Source organism: Lemur catta, chromosome 8, assembly GCF_020740605.2.
Source record: "Lemur catta isolate mLemCat1 chromosome 8, mLemCat1.pri, whole genome shotgun sequence".
Lineage (NCBI taxonomy): Eukaryota > Metazoa > Chordata > Mammalia > Primates > Lemuridae > Lemur > Lemur catta.
Genome location: NC_059135.1, coordinates 97,180,400 through 97,196,253, shown reverse-complemented (window position 1 = coordinate 97,196,253; position 15,854 = coordinate 97,180,400). Strand labels below are relative to the sequence as shown.

Genomic DNA, 15,854 nt, shown 5'->3' with positions numbered 1-15,854 from the left:
TATGTATTTTACCCTTAAAACACATCTGAATTTACACTAGAAATACTTCAAATGCTGGTAGCCACATGGCTAGTGGCTGCCATCTTAAACAGGATAGGTGCAGTGCACCATTACCACCATGATGCAGAATCGGGCTTTCCAGCTTTGATACTGACATAGAAGTTCTTGCATGGGAACTCCCATATACTGACCTTTATCGTTCAAAGAGATGTGGCAAAGATCTCTAGTTACCTACTAAAAATGCATGTTCCTTGCCTTTCATGGTCATGGAATGCTGAATCATTTGAGGGCACAGTGTGCCCAAGTGGATGATGACATTCTCCCACTTCCGTTACAGACACGGTCAGGTGACTGAGCCTGGCCACGAGGCATGGCATGGCAGAAGCATTGGGTGGCACCTGCTGGAAGGCTCCTTAATGGGAGCAGACTCAGCTAAGAGGAACATCCCTTTAGCCTTCACTTCTTCCTTACTTCTGTGGCCTGATGTGCAGATATAAGACCTCAAGTTCAACAGCCTATTGGGATCCTCAGAATGGAAGAAATGGAGTTAGAATGGTGAAGCAGAAGGATTAAAAGATCTGGGTACCAGACTGCTCCATGGGGTGGGAAGTGCTCTATGTCTGGTTTGCTGCAGGAAGCGGGGGGGGGGGGGGGGGGGGCGCATTGCGTCTTACAGACAGCTGAGACAAGCACGTTACCTGGTGTCTGGATCCTAAGTATTTGTTTTGGGCTGAACTGTATCACCTCCAAATTCACATGTTGAAGCCTTCTCTTCTAGTACCTCGGAATGTGACTGTCCTCGGAATGTGACTGTACTTGGAGACAGGGTGATTTAGGAGGTGATTAAGATGAGGCTGTTAGGGTGGGCTCTAATCCAGTCTGACTGGTGTCCTCATAAGAGACATGAACATAGGAAAGACCACGTGAAAACACAGGGAGAAGATGAACATCTACAAGCCAAGAGAGGCCCTCGGAAGAAACCAACTCTGCTGACACCTTCATCTTGGACTTCCAGCTTCCAGAGCTGTGGGAAATTAAATTTCTGTTGCTTAAGCCAAGTGGTCTGTGGTATTTTTTTATGGTAGCTCAAGTAGACTAATACAGTGATAGGATGATTTAAACGGTTCTCCTTAATAAGATCTCTTGAGTTGAAAGGTATTTTAGAAGCTATCTAGAGAACACACTCTCAGTTTTTCTCTACAGAAAGAACAAGTTAACTGTGACGTTTACACAATTGACTTTACTAGCTACCTCGTAACCCAATTGGATGGGGAAGCCACAGCTCCTGACTCGCACAGTGATCTTTCTAACTAGGCCACGCCCCCTCTGCTGAACCAGAGACGTAGAAACCCTCAGTGGAAAGAGGCACCCAAAGATCATCTTCTAACCCTCCACCTCCAGGCAGCTAAGACTCAGACTGTGCTAAAGATCTCTTAATTATAGGGGAAGATCTCCAGGTAGGCAGAGGATCAGCCTCCCTTCAGAAGATGCTCCAATGTTAAATAGGAAGGCATTCTTCTTCACAGCTCGTCAGACCCTGAGTGTTTTTCTAGTATAATCATCATGACATAAGCTTAAGCAAATATTTATTATGTGCCTCCTGCCTGTAGTGTGCCCACTTCCTTACTGGGAATTCAAATTGCTCCTTTCTCCTCTTATAAAAATTTTTTTCACATAATTCAACATTTATCGAGCACCGATTTCACAATGTAATTTTACTTTATTTAAAATTTAGAAACTCAATGATTAAAGAAGAATACAAAATGTGCATAAAGCATATCACAGCAATTAAACATGATTTTGGCATCAGAAAGGCCAGTGATGGAGACCAGGTTCTGTCACTCACTAGTTAAGTATCTTGAGAAAGTTACTTTAATATTGTTGAGCCTCATATTTCTCAACTGCAGAAGGAAGCCACAAATAGTTATCCACCTTATGGGGTTATTTTGAGGATAAAAATAGATAAATATGAAAATTAATTGACAGAATACCTGGCACATACTATATGTTTAATGAGTGATCTTTATTAAAGTGTATATTAATAAAAAAAGGAACTACATGCAAAAATAGTCATTTTAAAATGAAGACTAGAAAATCTACATCTGCGTAGTGTTGATGGTTACCTTTGATGAGCAAGCAGTTGATATTTTTTTTCTGCCTTTCTATGTTTTCTAAATTTCCTATAATCTGTAAGCATTAGCTTTTCCCATGAAAAATGGGAAATATTACTGGTTTATATTTTGGTTGTTCAGTTACGATAACGGGAGGGTTGTGGCTCTGGGGCTCTCCCAGAGCAGCGTGAGTCCTACTGGTCTCCAGGACCTTATGAGATGGGACCACTGCTTTCTACAGTGCGAATGAGGGCTGCAAAAATACTTGAATCACAAGACAGAAATTTTGCACACATGCAGTAAATTGACAAACTCTGGTATAAACGTTCAATTTTGTGGGTAAAAACATAAAAGAAAAAAAGACACCTAGATTGCCTTGCTGGTCTTTGACAGTCATCACACTGGATTAAAATCCGAGAAAATGCACTTACTTTCTGGTTTACTAGAAGCCTATGGAGAAAGTATTTGCTCTGCTGCAGTACGGAGCCTGGCATGGCCCACACTCAGGGGATGACGAACAGTCATCAAGGGCTGCCTAGAAAACTAGAGGCACCTTCTGGGGCTTCCCAGGCTTCCATTCACCTTGGAAAGTTGGCATTGAGATTCCACAATAAGGGTCCGATTTTCCACTGTGGTTTTTGCAGTATTCTTCACAAACATACTGTGCTTATAAGTGTCCACCATGTGGCATGCATAACTGAAGCAAATGGTGGGTTTTAGAACATGCCCTTACCCCCAAATCTGTTGGGACATGAGATATTTCTATTAGACACATCAAATGCAACTTATGGAGGCTAAATATGTCCACTTAGCCTTGTTCATGATCTCAGAGCTACTTTCTTATAGACTCAGTGAATCTGTTAATTTTTATTTTTTAATTATCATTATTATTTTTAAAGATAATATGTTTATTTAGCTACTGGATGGCATTGATGCAAGGTAAAAACATGAACTTCTTTTAAAGAGCTTATTTCCTTGGCTGACCTAGGGCATATTTTGGGGCTTGTTACAGCATCAGGGAATACACTCAAGTACTAACTGGCTGCCATAGGGAGACTGGCTGATCCCGTGGACAGACGTACAAGTGCAGCAACGAAATAAGGTGTCAGAAAAGATGTAGAAAGAAATGGCAGGGAAATAAAACAATTTCAAAATAGGAAGGTAAGCTGCATAAGAAAATTTAGGTGGAATATGAGTAAGAAGTTTTTGGTGAGCATTGTAACATTGCAAATCTTCACAGAGAGGCGTAAATTGTTTGGGTACTTCCAGAAGTCCACCTGAGAGTGTTCTAGACTTTTGGAGTATGAGAAATACTCTCTAATGTAATAAATTATGTGGGCCCATAAATGAGAGTAGTTGTAGTTTCACTATTTTTTGTTGAGCATATATGTGATAACAAAGTTAAATAAACTGATATTTTACTAATCTCAAGAGCTTAGACCTATATTTGGGATTTCGTACTTCATACATTTGTGAAACATGCCAGTGTTGTCTAAGACTGTGCTCAAGTGATATAGGAAATCATGAATATATTTATGCCTCCCTTTGTGTTTCCAAACCCCCTTCCAGATGTTCAGAGCCTCTAGTTTTTAACCTGAATTTTTTAAAAAAACAATGAGAGATTAGTGCTTGGGCCAGTTATCCATTTCCAAGGTTCTGCTCCAGAATGACTCTACTTTGCCCTCCTTTTGATAATGGAGTTGGACCCTGTAAACATCTCTCTTTTGTCAGCTGGACAAAGGTTAGGTGTTGTCCGTAGTGGGCGCAAGAGGGCCACTTCAGGGTGACCGAGGCTGGAAGGCATTTCCAGGTCCCTGTCCTCCATCGCTGTCACTCAGGGAGGAGGCCGGGACTCTGCACGGTGAGCTCCAGCTTCACCCTCTGCACGGTGCCAGCTTCTCCAGGCAGCTCAGATCTAAATTCTCTGGAAAACCTTCTTGCTACTTGCAGGCTGCCTGTTTCCCGGGTACCCACACCTCTTTGAGGAGGTCTGAATCTTAGCCTGGGAGGTGGGCAGGGGCAGCTTTCCTAGCTGTTTTTCTTCGCCATCCACCTTCTCTCAAGCTAGATTTTTTGCACTTGCTATTTCTGGACCTCTTGGAATCATCTTTTACGCATTTTAACAGTTAACCTCCTGCTACCAGCTAACCATTTTGTGTGTATCTATCTATCTATCTATGTATCTTCTTTTCCTTTTCAAACATGCTGGACCTCGGCAGCTAGAGACTTCTTCTAAATCTTGTGAGCAAAGGGAGAGTTTCTAAGAAGTTAGCTCTGTCGTCTTACCTGGGACACATCCAGCATCAGGTCCCTACTTATTCAGGGTTCTGATGACTCAACAAGGAACACACTTACAGCAGATTATTAGGGATTTATAAAGACAGAGACAAAGTTTAATTTTCTCTGTATATTTCTCCTTATCTAAAATTCAACCTGGAGTTCTTGGCCTGTTGTCCATGGTTAGACTTCAGGCCTAAAAATGTTATGTGAAATAAAATGTGTTCATAGTTTTCATTATACCCTTAAAGGGGTGTATGCCCCATAAAATATTAATAATCACTGATCTAAAACCTTTGTGTTGTACTTGTAAAAAGCCATTTATAGAACAGGGTAGAGATTACTCATAGGACTATGGTCTTCATGAGGAACATGTGATGAGAAATGGTGAGCAGAGTGAGGCAATAAAAATAATTATGATAATATTATTAGCTATTAGTGATTCAATGCTGATAATATCCTAGGAGTCACTTTATCTATGCAAAGTAGATGTTATTAGCTTTATCATGTAGAGGAAGGACACCGAGGCAGGGAGAACTTAGTTAACCTTACCCAGATTCTGCACCTCTTAGGTGGCGATGCTGGGACTTAGTCATACTGCCTTCAAAGATCACAGTCCCCTCAGCACACAGAGCCTCCATCCATATACGTTTCCTGACTATCTGCCACATATTCAGCACTCTCAGTGACACAGAAGAGCATCTCTTTTGTGAAATTTAGCAAAATGCTTAGGGTGACAGGAATAACTCGTACAGAACTAAACCAGGGTAAGGCACTTTGTTTCCCACGTCCCCTCCTTGAGATTTTGCTTATACCATGCCTGGCTTGGGCTGCCACCCTAGCACCTTGAACTGATCTGAGATGCACCCTTTCTTCAAAGCCCAGGCCAAATTCCCGCACTTTGTTGAAGTCCTTCCTGAACCTGCCTACTGGCCTGTAAATTCCCCTTTGACCCTCGCGAGCTATGCCGGAGTCCCGCCGGCAGGGGGCGGTGTCCGGGCCGACAGAGTCCCGAGCAGCGCTGGGCCCGGGGGCGCGGGGGTGACGGAAGTGAGGACGCGGGAAAAGCAAAGGGGAAACGAGAATCACGGCCAGTCCTCAAGGTGGCGAAGAAACCAAAACGTGGTTGCGACGCCACAGAGGCAAGTGAGATGCGGAGCGGAGGGGTGGCTCCCAAATGGCGGCCGGAGAGGGTCTCAGGGGACAGCCGAGGTCCGCGCATGCGCTCTGAGCTCGAGTGCTGCGCCGGTGACCTGGTGCCCCGCGTGTGGCTGCTGCGAGCAGAGGGCAGTTCAAGGCCTTTCACCGTCTGGAGGCAAAGCCCACGTGCCGCGAACACCGCAGGAGCCCGATAACTGCATTTTGAGGGCGACGGTGACTCGAGTGCCAAGCCGTGCCGCGCGGTACACATGCAAGAGTCACGGCGAGGACGGCTGAGGGCCCGAGCCCGACGGGGCTCTGAGGAGAGCGGGGCCTGGGCCGCCCAGGCGGGGTCGCCGACACGCGCGTCCAGCACCACCGCCCGCCCGCCTGGGACCCAGCGCCCTCCTCAGCCGACTCCTCCGCGCAGGCGCCGCGGTTTCCTCCCGCTGCGCTCGCGGAGCCCTGACCTCCCACCCAGCTGGCGGCGCGGCACGGTCACGCCAGCGCGCCCTCAGGGCGGCTCTGTTTTGTGGTTTTTCAAGCTTCCGCATTACTTGCCATGTCGCCACTGGCCCCTCCTGCTCGTGGCTCCCGGAAGCCGCGGCCTCCCGGCCTCCCCGCGGCCTCCTCGCAGTGCGGCGGCGCCAGGCGTCGCGGTCGCACGGCCTGAGGGCCCCGGGACCGGCTTTGTCAACGAGACCCAGTCAGACGTCATGGCATCGCCCTGGCCGGGCGTGGACCTACCGCGAGTCTGGAGAAGGCGGTTAGTTTGGGGCTGGGCCAGGGAAGAGGCGGAGGAGGAAGAAGGCAGCTCGGCTGGAGTGGGCGCGACGGGCGCGGAGAGGCACGGGAGGGGACGGGGGGTGGGGCCAGAGAGAATTCCAGAAACGGGCAGCCTGGCCGGCGGGCGAGGACGCCGCACCGGGGAGAAACTGCGGGAAGCAACCCTGTGTATGGGAAGAGCCAATCATAACGATCTGCAAAGCCCACATCAACGTTTCTGTCACACAAGGACACAGCGCCGCTGGAAGCAGAGGGCTGAGTTTCTGGGGACGGACTAAGTCCCCATGCGGGACGCCCGGCCGTCGCCTGCAGCCCCGGAGGAAGGGCCGGGCAGCCGGGGCCGACTGCGGAGGCGACACCGGGGCACCGGCCGGATTAGACTCCCTCCCTTTGCCGCCACCTTCCTTTCTCTCCCCAAAGGCAAGGATTCTGTCCCCAAGCTCTTACACTGCAAGAGACGCCAGGAGGGGTTTCCTTGGCAATTAGCAAACCACACGGGGCCATTTCAGAAACACCCCATTGGCCTTCATGGATCTGCGCAGCCTTGTATTTGTTTTTTGTTTTGTTTTGTTTTCACTTTCGTGTAAAAGTCATCATTCAGGATCCTAGGAAAAAAGGATGTCTAATTAAAGTGAATAAAATGTGATGATGGAGCGCTTTCCACAAGAGGACGATGACGTCTGTGAATGGCGTAGCCGCTGACTCTATATCATTGACCTTCCTAGTCCTGAGTATTAAGTATGATCCGTATCCAGTGTGGATATAACACCCGCCTCCCGCCTGCCGCGCACAGATGTTCCGGGGACAGAGGAGCTAACAGGACCAGAGCTGCAGAGCTCTGTCACTGCCCTCCAGTGACTGCCCCTCCTGCATGAGCATCGAGGTCTGCGGCATCGTCTCCAAGACGGCTCTCTGAAACCAGAAGTCTTCAGATGGAGGAGCAATCGTTGCTGTTATTATCGGTGGGGAAAGAGCATAAAAAGAACATGCTCAGCTCATGAGTTGGAAGTTTTGTGTAGAAGTACCTGACTTGATTTCAACTTTCACATATCCCCACGCTGTTAAAAAGCACTTGGATATTCAAATGAGTAGGAAGAGCAGGTGGGGTGAAGCTGGCAGGGTTTGCCGGCTTCTGTGGACCCCATGGGTGGGCATGGGACTTGGTGCAGACTTTAACCAATACGGGTTGCCTCAAAAACCCATAACCTTTGACCCAATAATCTTAATTTCCAGTCATCTATTTCAAATTTCAGAAAATTATTTTTGCTTCATGGTTGTAATCTCAGTATTATTTTGGCAGTAAAATTCAAACAATTCAAATTTTAACACAGCAAACTCTTAAATGGACTATAGTAAATTGATTCATGTTTAAATCATATTTATAAATGAAGAGATAGAAAGAAATTTTCTTTAATAACTTCAAGTAATAATTTCTTGGATAAGCAAATGAAATTGGTCACCTTAAAAAACAAAGCCATAACACTGATTTAAGGTAAACCAATTACCAGAGAGGATGACTGCTATGGTCTGAAAGTTTGTGTCCACCCAACCTCCCCCTCCAAATTCTTATGTTGAAATCTGATCTCCATCGTGATGGTGTTAGGAGGTGAGGCCTTTCAAGAGGTGATCAGGTTGTGAGGTCATGGGATTAATGCCTTTACAAAATAGGGGTAAGGGAGTTTGTTTGCCCTTCCACCATGTGAGGACACAGTGAGAAGTCTAAGGTCTGCAACCAGGAAGTGAGCCCGATAGAACTTGGCCATCCTGGCCCTATGACCTCAGACCTCCCGGCCTCCAGAACTGTGAGAAATGAATTTCTACTGTTTATAAGCTACTTAGTTTATGGTATTTTGTTGTAACTGCCTGAATGGATGAAGAAAATGACCATTCCACTGCTAGTATATTTCTCTTTTAGTTTTAAACCAACCACGTTACTCTTCATATGACCTTGAAACTATTTAATTTCAATTTTCCCAAAGAAAGGAAGGGAGCAACTGCTCAGGAAGCTAATAACGTGGAAGTGATTTTTCCGGGGTATGAGGAGCATGCGGCATAGATGCAGGGGTTGTGAATGTCACACTGGTCACAGGGCAGTGGAAGACAGCAGGGACGTGGAGAGAGAAGACATGATATGTTAGTTCCTTTTTCAAATGATTCCTTCCATCAAGGGAAAGTATCATTTATCACAGAACGTACTCACAGAGATGAAACATGATCCCAGGGACAAGCTGATGAGATTATAGGCTTCACTAGACAGTAGGGAGTTTTCTCTGAGCAATTTTCACGAGCTTCTGGGTCATAGGAAGGCAAGACAAAGGTTTCTGCCACTATGTGTGTGTATGTGTGTGCACATGAAAAAATGAATGTGTGTAGTTTCATGTGCACACTTATCTCTTCCATATGCCTCTGAGTGTAAGTGTTATCTTGATTTTAGCGCTATAAGAAATAACCATCCACACTCCAAGGAGTTGTGTGACAGCACAAATGCAAACAAAATACAATAAACTACACAAAAGCCCACTATTGTTCCTTATCAATAAACCTGTTGTATCTGAGACCGCTGGGCAACACCGTTCTAAAATGCCTTCTTTTAAAGAAGTTCATTGTTTGATCAAATCTAAAGTAATACTTGTTGTTACATTTCCTAAAACTGAAGGAGGTGTACAAGTCTGTAATATATTTACTCCAAACTCACTTCATGATTTGTAGTTTGGGAGTAAACTAAAATTAAGATTGAGAAAAAAAAAAGAGCTATCTCCAATCTAATTTTATTATTCAGAAACTCTATGTGACTTCATTAATTGTCTACATAAAATGAACAAATAAATATTGGCTTTCATGTCAACCTCAGTTAAATGGATTTGTAGAAGTTTTACTTAATAACAGCTTCAATGGATCGGGTGCTTACTGTGGACCATGCACTGTGATAAACACATTATAAACAGATTTAATCAGCACACTAACACTTGGAAGTAGACACTATAATTGTTCTGATTTTACATAAGAGGATACAGAAGTTCAGGAACTAGCTCACAATATCCCATAGTTGAGTGAGTCAAAGAGAATGGATTAAGAATGTAGGAAATCAGTCTCTCAAATACTACGTTACTGTTGGTGCTTCCAAGAACCTTGGATTGAGAAAACCATCTCTCTAGGATGAGTAGAAAGGCATTTTGTGACTGTTTAGCAATTTCAGCCACTGGGTTGGGAGTTTTACTACATGGGCTCAGTATTGGCCATTGCCCATTTAATCCCTTGATTTCAATTATTTCGAGACCAAGGCACAGAAGTGAATTGACATGTTCAATTAGCTCCAACCATATTGTTCCTATTAGCCATTTGCTTTTTTTCTCCCCTTCTGTTGAAGACAAAGTAAAGTAACATGCGCATTTCTACTATGTTCTTCTTCTAAATAAAAATAAAATATTTTAAGAATAATAAAGTGAGTGACACTACCTCCAACTCGCAGTCAGGCTACTCTCCTTCCCTCTGGGAGAGAAGATGTAACACTCAGAAAGGAAAGCTCAAAAGAAAGCATATTTCTTAGACTGTAAGAAATAAAATTAATCATTTTCAGGAAACTATCGGGGCAATATATTTCTTATATTATGTATATAATAAACCACATTGTGGGTATTGTACACATACTTCGATGGGCCATTTACTTTCTGATTGTTTATTATACGGTGCTGTATTAGCACAGGACAGAGGATTAGAGAAAGAAGAGGGAGGTATTTTTTATGTCTACTTTAAGCTGTTAGTTTTACAGCATTTCGGGATGTGGAGGATCGTCTTGTAGTCAAATCGAGCTATAAAGACTAAATTGAATTATCCCCATGGAACAGCTGTTAAATCTCCAGGGTGTGGGCAGGTCCCACAAGATTGCAATGGGGATGCTGCCTGCATGTCGCCTGCTAGAGAGGCTTACAGTACATGAGGGCAGTGCTGGGGCCGCCCTGAGCTTTGAACCACATTCTGTAATTTACGGTATCACCATACTCTTGCTGCCCAATTTGTTGATTCCTTGAATCTCCTGAACTTCCCAAGACTCAATAACTATAAGTGAGACTGTGAACTCTGGAGAAGGACAAAAACATTGTGCCTTCCAAAGCCCTTACTTAGCACCACAGTGACTTAGCGACTTGGAGCAAAGCTAGTATTGTAGCGGATATGTTGTCTTTGGGGGAAACTTTAAGCTTGACTACAGGAATGAAAGAGTTTGTACTTCAGTCTTTAACAGTGTAAACCGTTCCTTCCCACAAGGAATTCCTCAAGGGAAAATACTAGGTATATAAATGTGCATGTGTGGGGCTGTGGGTGTGTGTATAGTGATAGGGATTCTCCCTTAAGCAGGGTGCTGGAAGCAATTTGGAAGAAAAATAATGTATCTTTCTTCCTTTAAATGGTGAAGGTTAAAATTAAGGTTGTCTCTACCTGCACAGTAAGACAGTTTTCTTGGGATTTTTCTTTTCCAAGTGCATTAGTACTCAATGGATTATTTATGCCTCATATTAACAGTGCTGCCAATTAAACCCTGAGGAGTAAAGTACACCAGCAAAGTTTTAGGCAACTTGATAAGTGCTACAGTAGCTTAAAAATCACCACGACATTTATTAGAGTTTTAGATAACGATTCTCTCAGAAAAGGAAATGATGGAAGCTGCCAATATTTGGAAACTGATGTTTTCTTGTTTCCTGTTTTCTTCATTTTTTGCTCTGTTGATTCAGTGACTGTATTTAATATATCTCAACATTAAAGGTATTTTCTAACACATAATATGTATGGAGATTTTCTTTATGAATGTTGCCATAGGGATCTTAGTTATTTATATCTAAAGCTCAGGCTTTGATACTTTCAAGTCTCAGTTTATGAACGATAGAAATGAGCAATGTTTTTATAAACTTACTGTGTGTCCACTTGCTCTGCCAACTCTTGGCACAATGGCAGGTAGCGCCGCCCTGTGACGTGCATGACATTAGGCTAAGTTAACCTTCTGGTGGGGCATGATCTCAATACGTTAGTCCAAAAACCTGTCCTTTACCGAGCACTTTGAGCCGAGCACGGCCCTGCACACGAACCAGACGGTATCTCATTTAATCCGAGGGCAATTCTCCGAGTGTCTCTGTGTTGGCAGATTGAACTCAAAGAAAATGATATATTATGAAATATTTCTTGGAAATAAGATTGAGAAAGGCATGAGCATTGGTATGTTTTCCATGGCTCAAGTCTCCTGACCTAAACTCAAGAAAAATCTCATCAGCACGCCAGTGTTTAGGTTATTTAGGAGCTGGATGACCTAAGCTCATGTAGGTAAGTTGCTGAATTGCCAGGAGCCTTGGGAATGAGCAAAGGAGGGACAAGTAACATCTCTGGATCTCCTAGAACCAGTCAGGTGACTAACCCCTCCCTAGGACTATACTAACTCTTCCGAACCAAAGGAGTCAGAAACTTGCCACAAACCTTTTAAAACATTGGCAAACTTTAATCCCAGTGAGGTTTCTCTCTAGCAAGCCTGCCTCGCACTCTGGAATACAATGGCAAATTTTCAAAACATGTGTTAATGTGGAGCCTAAAAATATGAAATATTCATTATAGGTTATACTTATCAAGAGAAAAAACAAACACAACATCATTTAATACTCAAGTTTTTTTTCCAGATAATTCAATAACCAGATTTTGAAGAAAATCAGGTTTTGCTTGTCAATGATAGGGTTACCTATTTTGCCATGGGTTAAAAGAAAAAATGTTTAAGAGACTTCCAATTAGAGAAATATAAAGTAGCAATTTTTTTTCTATTTTTCCTGCTAAGTAGAACTAAAAGATACTGAAAATTATGTGTAATACAAACCTAAGAACACTCAGAAGGATGGGAGAAGAAAGCATGTATAAAGAACAGTGTGGCAGGGAGTTCACTGAATCTACTTCTTAAGTCATTTGTCCTTGCCATATTGCTGAAGAACAGCCCAGAGAGACCAATTGGTGCAGACTAAATTAAAAAAAAATTTGCCATTAGAAGACTGGTCTCTCTAGCCAAAGGATGAGGAAAGGGGTAGCATAAATAGATAGAATGATTTTAGGTAGTAACTCCTCTACCCAAGCAAAATACCATAGAAAAAAACATGACCCAATTTCCATTCAGCCATGCTGTAACAAAGTACCCAAAACCCGGCCAGGGAGGTATCAGAGAAGACCAATCTGGGAACTTCTGGGTATCCTGAAATTTAATCTTTTGTCAGATAGTACCAAGTGTTTCTCTGTGGTATCTATGGAGACCACATGGGAACTGAACCCCACTCAGCAGTAATGAGGAACCCCACCCACTCCCTGCAGGGGTATTGTCAGATATGGCTTAGTGGTGAGTGAGGAATTTCATCACAGTCCAGTGATAACAAGGACACCCCCAGCACACACACACACTCACACACACACTCACACACACTCCATGAGGTCACTGGAGGTCACATGAGAGCAGTAATGAGGCCTTACTACTCATCCCAACCAGAGAGGTCCTTCATTGCTTTCAATACATTTTTTTTTTCGTCTTTTGGCAATAGAAAGAAAAAATATGAGTAATGCAATAATCTTTCCTCTCCTCTTGAATTTTCTAAATTATGTTTGACAACTGGAGCAAAAATAACACTATCCGAAATGGTTCTAAATATATAGAGAAGGAATAATGATTAAGACAATTATATGTTAAATAAGGGAAAGTAAAAAGCTGTAAAATACAGGTTTCTATACTTCACTCAAATTGGTAAAATTATGAAACAAGTAAACCATAATAAGGTATATATTTATCTATAAATACATATACAAATGCCTACCAAAGCCACTAACAAAAGCTATATACAGAAATACACTCAAACACTAGACGAAGCAAAATGGAATTTGGAAAATCATTTAAGAAACACACAGGAAGGTAGAGAAGAGAAAAAGAGAAAAAAGCAAACAAAACAAAAATTAAGTAGCCATTTAAGCCTAATGCATTATTAATTAATTTAAATGTTAATGTTTTAAGTACACCAATTAAAAGACAGAAAGTGGAAGACTGGATTAAAAAACATGACCCAATTATTTGCTGTCTATAGGAAGATCACTTCCAATGTAACTATACAGGCAGGTTAAAAGCAAAGGAATGGGGAAAAAAAGTTATATCATGCACTTCAACATTAATTGAAAAAAAAGTAGGAGTGGCTATATTAATATCAGATAAAGTAGACTTTAGAACAAAGAAAATCATCAGAGATAGAGAATAATATTATATAATGATAAAAGGGCTAATCCACCAAGAACACATAGCAATACTAAATGTGTATGTACCAAACAACAGAACTATAAAATATATAAGGCAAAACCAGATAGAACTGGAAGGGGAAATAGACAAATCCACAATTATATTTGGAAACATCAACAGCTTCACTAAACACCTACCATGTGCAAGGCACTCTGCTAGGCATTGTGAAGCAGTAGTAAAAAACAAAACACAGTCCTGACCTTTATGAAACTCATGGTCTATTAGAGAAGACAAATATTAATTCATTGGAAAATCATTTAATTTGCCAGTATGATCAATACTACAAAGGGAATCTCAAAAATACAAAGTTTAACCTCTCTTATTTAAAGTGCCCTATTTTTAATATCAGCAGTAAGTAGGCAAATATGTAATTCCCAAGGTGTAATATGTAAGAGAATCTGTGGTTCTCTTGCTGCATTTCCCAAGATAAAAAAGAAATTCATGTTATCCCAGTGTAGGCTGCAAACCCTACCCACAACTGAACACACCCCACAGCCAGGACAAGGGAATTCCATGGATGCCTCTAATGCATTTGTTTCTTTCAATAATGCAATTTACACTGACTCAACCTCTGCCACCCTTCCTGTTCCCAGTGTCACCTGGGAGGCTGATGGGAACTTGAAGAGCATGAGATAAATATATTCTGAACAGATGCAGGGGTGGGGTGCCTAAAATGACACTTACCCCAAAGTAGTAGAAACTGTCAAGACAAAAATGATGGTTAGACTTACCACAGTATAGATCTGATGCTTTCGTCTCTTAGCCAGGTCAATTATGTTTACTCCATTGTAGTAAAGGTTTTCAATACATCCATGGAAGTTTTTCTTTAAAAAGGTTCCAGGTTTGCCTGGTACTGGAATTCCTCCAAAACTGAGCTTTATAGGGGGAATAAAAATCAACTCTTAGTTAAATAGGCTCTAAAGGAATAGGAAAGGAAAGAAGTGAATTTTAGTAGATTCAATTGTATGCATGAACCAAGTGGCTCAAATAATTATAGATGCCACTTGATTACACATTTAAAAAGATACTGATTAGCTCATGTAAAAATAACTATAATTGCCTGCTTCTTAAGGGCTTATTTTATAAAACGATTTTCACTTCCTTTCTGAACCTTTTTAATACTAAATAAAACAATAATTTACAGAAGGATGAAAAAAAGAAAAGAAAATCAACATTTTTATATTTATCTTTTATACAAGCATCTTTGAGACTATGGCCATACTAAAACTAAGAGACAAACAAAACATACCTCTATTTAGCTACAGAGAGACCTAGTTTAAAAGCCGCATTGTATCCAAAACTGTATGGACAAGATTTTTGCCAAATTATCGTCTATAAAGATGAAAAATAGGAAATAATCCAAAAGTCCTTCAGAGTTTTGTAAAGCAAGTGATCAAGAATCAATATGGTGAGCTCTTAATTGTTAATAATGATGCTTATTAAACATTTGTAATAAAATGGGGAATGAGTGTAATGTTGATTGAAAAATAAAAGAGTTATAATTGGGTATAAAGTATGATGTCATCAATAAAGTTTTGCATACAATATAGTCCAGAAGGAAACACACTGAATTGTTAATAATGTCTCTTTCTGGAAAGGTTATGAGGTACTTTTCTTTACCACTTTTCTTTCCTTTTAATATTAACACAAATTACTTTTTTAATGGATATATTATTTAAGAAACAAACCTGACCTGTTATGAATATTTTTTCTACTATGCAAGTGAAGCAGGATAGTTTCTATAATCACATTTATCCCAACACCATTTAATGAGAAATTCAGTTTTTCTCCACTTCATTGAAATAACACCACCAGCATGTACTTAAACTATGCAAATCTTTGGAAACCCCCGCCCCTGCTTCTTTCTTTCTCTCTCAATGTTTCAGGAGGATGTGTTCTCCCAACCAGAATGTCTTGTCCTTATATGAATAACTGCTGGTACTACTTCTAGATGTTTATTTTCTTCACAAGTTCCACACTATTTTTTTAAAAAAATTCTTTCTTAATGCACTACACAGTGCATTATAATAGGTGATGAGGATTATTACTACTATTGCCCACTTTTACTTACTACTGATTTAATTTTTAAAGAGACTTATATGATATTTTTTCATCTATTGTATTTAAAATTTAATTCCAGGATAATTTTATTTAAAGTAGCTTGTTGGAATTTTGAAGGAAAATTTGTTATTTCCATTAATATATTTACTGGGAGAGGAATGGATACATTTTGACATATTTCATTT

General features: G+C 41.5%; 1 protein-coding gene across 2 annotated transcripts in view; it reads right to left on the bottom strand.

The window, feature by feature from the left end:
- Nucleotides 1-15,854, bottom strand: part of CNTNAP5 (contactin associated protein family member 5) — a 773,538-nt gene that overhangs the window by 370,194 nt on the left and 387,490 nt on the right. Inside the window, exon 7 of one of the 2 annotated variants that reach the window (XM_045559127.1) lies at nucleotides 14,340-14,483. In XM_045559127.1, coding sequence (XP_045415083.1) covers nucleotides 14,340-14,483 — 144 coding nt within the window. The remainder of the gene's footprint in view (nucleotides 1-14,339; nucleotides 14,484-15,854) is intronic. The other variant, XM_045559128.1, reaches the window with a different exon arrangement.